Below are 3,959 nucleotides of genomic sequence, written 5' to 3' on the forward strand. Positions count from 1 at the left end.
AGGAGGCCCCTCCCCAACTCCCCCCCGGCCCCCCCAGCCCAAGGGGTCGCTCTCGGCAATGGACACCGCGATCTCTGCACATCTGCGGCTCTAGTGCCGAGAGCGAACCCGCACCCTTTGCCCCCCGCCCGCGGAGCCCCCCGTGTGATGTCGGGACGGGCCGGAGCCCCGGCGGTGTCGGGCGGTGCTTGTGAACTGCAGGGGGGGACCCGCCGAGCGGGCCCGGCCCCGTGGAAAGGGGGATCCAGGGGGGGCGCCGGCTCCGGCCCTCGCGGCTTTATTAAACCCGGCGCCCCCAAGCCCGCGGCTGCGGGGACACGGCCCGGGGGACAGGGGGACGGACGGCACGGGCGGGGGGAGCAAGGACGGAGCGAGGGACGGGGGGGGTCGGGCTGTGCAGAGGAGCAGCGAGGGGGGAGAAGGGGCAGGCAGGGGGGACCGGGGACAGGTGGGGGGGCCGGGCTGTACAGGAGGGCAGCGACAGCGGCCGGGGGGAGGCGGCGTGCGGGGACGGGCAGGGCGGAGGGGCGGGAAGGAGGGCAGGGCGGGTCGGGGTGTGCAGCAGGGGCCGGAGGGGGAGCGGGGCCAGGCCGGCTGGACCAGGCCGGCTGGGGGGCCAGGGAGGGCGGAGGGGGTCGGGCTGCCCCTGCGGGGCAGGGACGGGGCGCCGGGCCCGAGCGGGTTGGGGAGGGAGGGGGGGGGGGGGGGGGAGAGGGAGGGGGGGGGTTTGGGGGGGGGAGGGTGTGGGGGGTAGGGGGGGGGAGGAAGGGAGGGGACGAAGGAACGGGAACAAAGTAAAAGAAAAGGGAAAAGCAAAAGCAAAAGCAAAGAAAAAGAGCCGCGGCAGCGAGAGGCTCCCGCGGCGCTGCTGCCTCCCCGCGCACTGCCCGAGCAAATGGCTGTGGGGGCGAGTTCCGGCGCTTAAATACCCCCGCCCCGACCCGCCCCCTGCCCGTCCCCGCCCCGCGCACCTGGACGGGTCTCACCTCGCACACCTGTGCGGGCCCCGCTCCGCCCCGGCCCCGCCCCGGCCCCGCCCCGCCCGCGCCGTTCAAAGCCGGCAGAGCCGCGGTCGCCCCGCGTTTGTGGAAGAAGCTGGTACCGGGATGCTGCGGGAGCGATCGGCGCTCGGGGCCGGAGTCCCGGCCCGGCGGCTGCTCCCGGCGCTGCGCCGAGCTCGAGGTGCTGAGCGGGGACGGCACCGGCACCGGAGGACCGAGGCTGGCTTGGAGCTGCGATGGGCTTTGGCAGCGGTACGGGGATCGGCATCGTCGGACTCGCTGCGGGGTGGGCGCTGGGGCCGAGCTCGGCAGGGCCGCTCGGGCCGGGGATCTGCCGGGGCCCGGTTGGGGGAGAACGGCGGCGCTTTCCTCGTACAGACACGGAACCCGGACCGGGACCGGCCGGGGTGCGGGGACACGCCGGGCCGGCCCCGGGACCCCCCGATGCCGCCGGGCCCGCAGCGCCGCCCGCACCCCCCGCGGGATCGGAGCTCCTCCCTCTCGGGCACCCCCGAGGCCATCGCACCCCCCCCCGAAGAACATCGCCCGCCTCCCTCTTCCCCGCGGCCCCAGGAGGTTCCCGCCCGCAGGGCCCCCCGGGAACGAGGGCTCTGGGGCCCGCCGGGGCTCCGGCCACGGACCCGCTCCGGCCGCGGGGAGCCGGGGCCCTGCCGGGGCAGGGAAGAACGGGGGCAGCCCTTTCCCCGTTCCTCCCGTGCTCCGGGACCCCGAGCAGAGCTGCCCGTCTGTCCCCGTGTCCCTGTGTCTGTCCTCAGGCGGCCCCAGGAGTTGGCGCTGACCGTGCCGCGGGTCGGGCACAGGCTGCTCCCGGCTCTGCCTGCGGAACTTCGGCAATTGCCCCCAGCAGTTTTTTGCCCTGCCATCCAGAAGGTGCGGCTCATCTGACACCTGCCAGGTGAGACCTGAGGCTCTCCTTCCTCTTCCCCGCTTCCTCGGCAACTCGCACCCTCCTGGGGCGAACCCTCTGCTTTTTAAAAATCCCCCATCTTTATTTGCAGACGGGGAAGGTTCTGCCTGGGAGGGAAACGGCTACAGCAGAGGAAACCAAGAAACGTTCCAACCGGACGCTGCCGCGCGAGTCAAAGGAGGGAAGGACCGCAGGCAAATACAGTCAGGAAATGCGCTTTTATTCAATCTCTGCAGCGTTAAATCCCCCCTTCCCAGCCACGGGCCGGAGGGAGCGCGGCCGGCTGGGCTGTGCCCGGCTGGGGACGGGCACCAATTCATCACTGCCCTGCTCAGGGAGGTTTTCCGGCCCTGTCCGGGATTCACCCAACGGCTGCAAAGGTGCTCGTGTGACTTCCGAGCTCATTTGCAGGGATAAAGGAGCCAAACGAGTCCGGAGGGATCCTTCGCTCCGAGGCAAAGGCGTCGGTCGAGTGTCGCCGCCTGGTCCCGCCTGCGGGGGGGCGTCTCCTCCAGGTGAGCCTTCGGAACCCAAAAGGCCGGGGGGGTTCAGGTCGGGGCCGCTTTTCGGGCCCGGAGTTGGACGGAGCCCTCGGCGGCTCCTGCTTTCTGCCAGGAACGTTCTCGGGGCTCCCCGGGCAGTCCCAGCTGGGCAGGGAACGCGGGCCGGGAGGAGGCCGGAGCGACAGAGAGCGACCCAGCCCTGCTTGGGCTTCCTATTGCCGGGGGATGGAGGAGCTGTGCCCTGGAGCTGTGCCCCGCAGCCCCCGTGGGGTGGGCACGGGGAAAGGGCTGCCCGCGGCTCCTCAGCCGGATGTGCATCCCTTTCCTCGGGGAAAAGAACTCCCCGGGGCCGCTCCCGAGGCTCCCAAGGGACAGCGGCTTCCCGCCCGGAGAGACGTCCTCGCCCCTGCTCAGGGGCTGCCTCGCCCCGGGCCGGGAGCGCGTCCGGCCCCCGCCTTCTCCTGGGCCAACACATCCCCTGGAGCCCGGCCCGGGGCGGAAAACCGGCCGAATTCCAGGGAACTCGCTCAAGTCCCCCCAGGGACACCAGCGGGGTTGGGGGAGGAGGGTTAGAAACAGCGAAGTCTGTGGAATATCAACCTGTCCTTGTCCCGATCCCGCTGAGTAAACCTGGAACCGTGGCTGCTTCCTGGCAAACGTGGTGTTAGAGCGGCAGCTCTGCGGGGGAAGATCCGGGCTCCAGAAGGCACTGGGAGGCTGTTCCGGCAGGAATTCCCCATGGAATTGCGGGCTGTAGGTAGAATTCATCTAAACCTGCAAAGCTGAGAACCGAACCCAAACCTGGGCCCCACAAAGAGAACAATCTTTGTGCTGCCGTATCGGCCAAAGCCCCTGCACTGAGAGATCTTGGCAGCCTGAGGGAGGGCATTCTCTGCATCCCGGCAACCTGTGGGCTCAGGGACTGCAGCCACCAGGGCCCTCCAGCACGGACAGCCTGGACCCAGAGCACATCCCTGGGGATTAGCAGCGTCCTGGGCATCCCTGGAGACAGAAACCATCAGCCTCTGGGGACAGCACTTCCTTGCCAGCACACACAGCCTGCCACATTTAGGGGGGCAGCTCTCGGACCACAAAGCCCAGTCTGACCCAGTTCTCCTGGGCACCAACACGGACTCCACAAACCCACAGGAATGACAATCTTCTGCTGCTTTGACAAACTGCAGCCCAGCTTTGCAAACCTCAGTCCCTGCAGCTCCTGCTCTCCAGAGCCCCGTTCAGGGCTGGCTCCAGTTCCCTGGAGAACCTGCCCCAGCCCCACTCTGGGCCAGCCTGAGCAGAAGCCACTGGGCTGCACAAGGAAGAACCCTCCCCTGGCTGCTGCAGCTGGAGGGAGATCCAGCTCCCAATGGAACCCTGGCAACAGCCTCCCAGGTGGTCTCTCCCCACCCCTTGGCAATGGCTCAGGATGGCAGCAGCTCCAGTGCCAGCTCGGTCCCTGCACGAGTCCTTGTCCCAGCCCTGCCACACGGACACACACGGGAGACAGCCACGGGCACACAGGCCTTG

The 3,959-nt window shown here is 69.7% G+C and overlaps 1 protein-coding gene across 1 annotated transcript; it reads left to right on the forward strand.

The window, feature by feature from the left end:
- The first annotated feature begins 1,816 nt into the window (after positions 1-1,816).
- LOC113983374 (collagen alpha-1(I) chain-like) lies at positions 1,817-3,007 on the forward strand. The gene is made up of 3 exons (XM_027712421.2): positions 1,817-1,917; positions 2,021-2,444; positions 2,545-3,007. The coding sequence occupies exons 2-3, from the start codon at positions 2,141-2,143 to the stop codon at positions 3,003-3,005; spliced, it is 765 nt and encodes a 254-aa protein (XP_027568222.1). The 5' UTR covers positions 1,817-1,917; positions 2,021-2,140; the 3' UTR covers positions 3,006-3,007.
- The last annotated feature ends 952 nt before the right edge of the window (positions 3,008-3,959 follow it).

This window comes from Pipra filicauda, unplaced genomic scaffold (genome assembly GCF_003945595.2).
Source record: "Pipra filicauda isolate LSUMZ 115617 unplaced genomic scaffold, ASM394559v2 scaffold263_size1117673_pilon, whole genome shotgun sequence".
NCBI lineage: Eukaryota > Metazoa > Chordata > Aves > Passeriformes > Pipridae > Pipra > Pipra filicauda.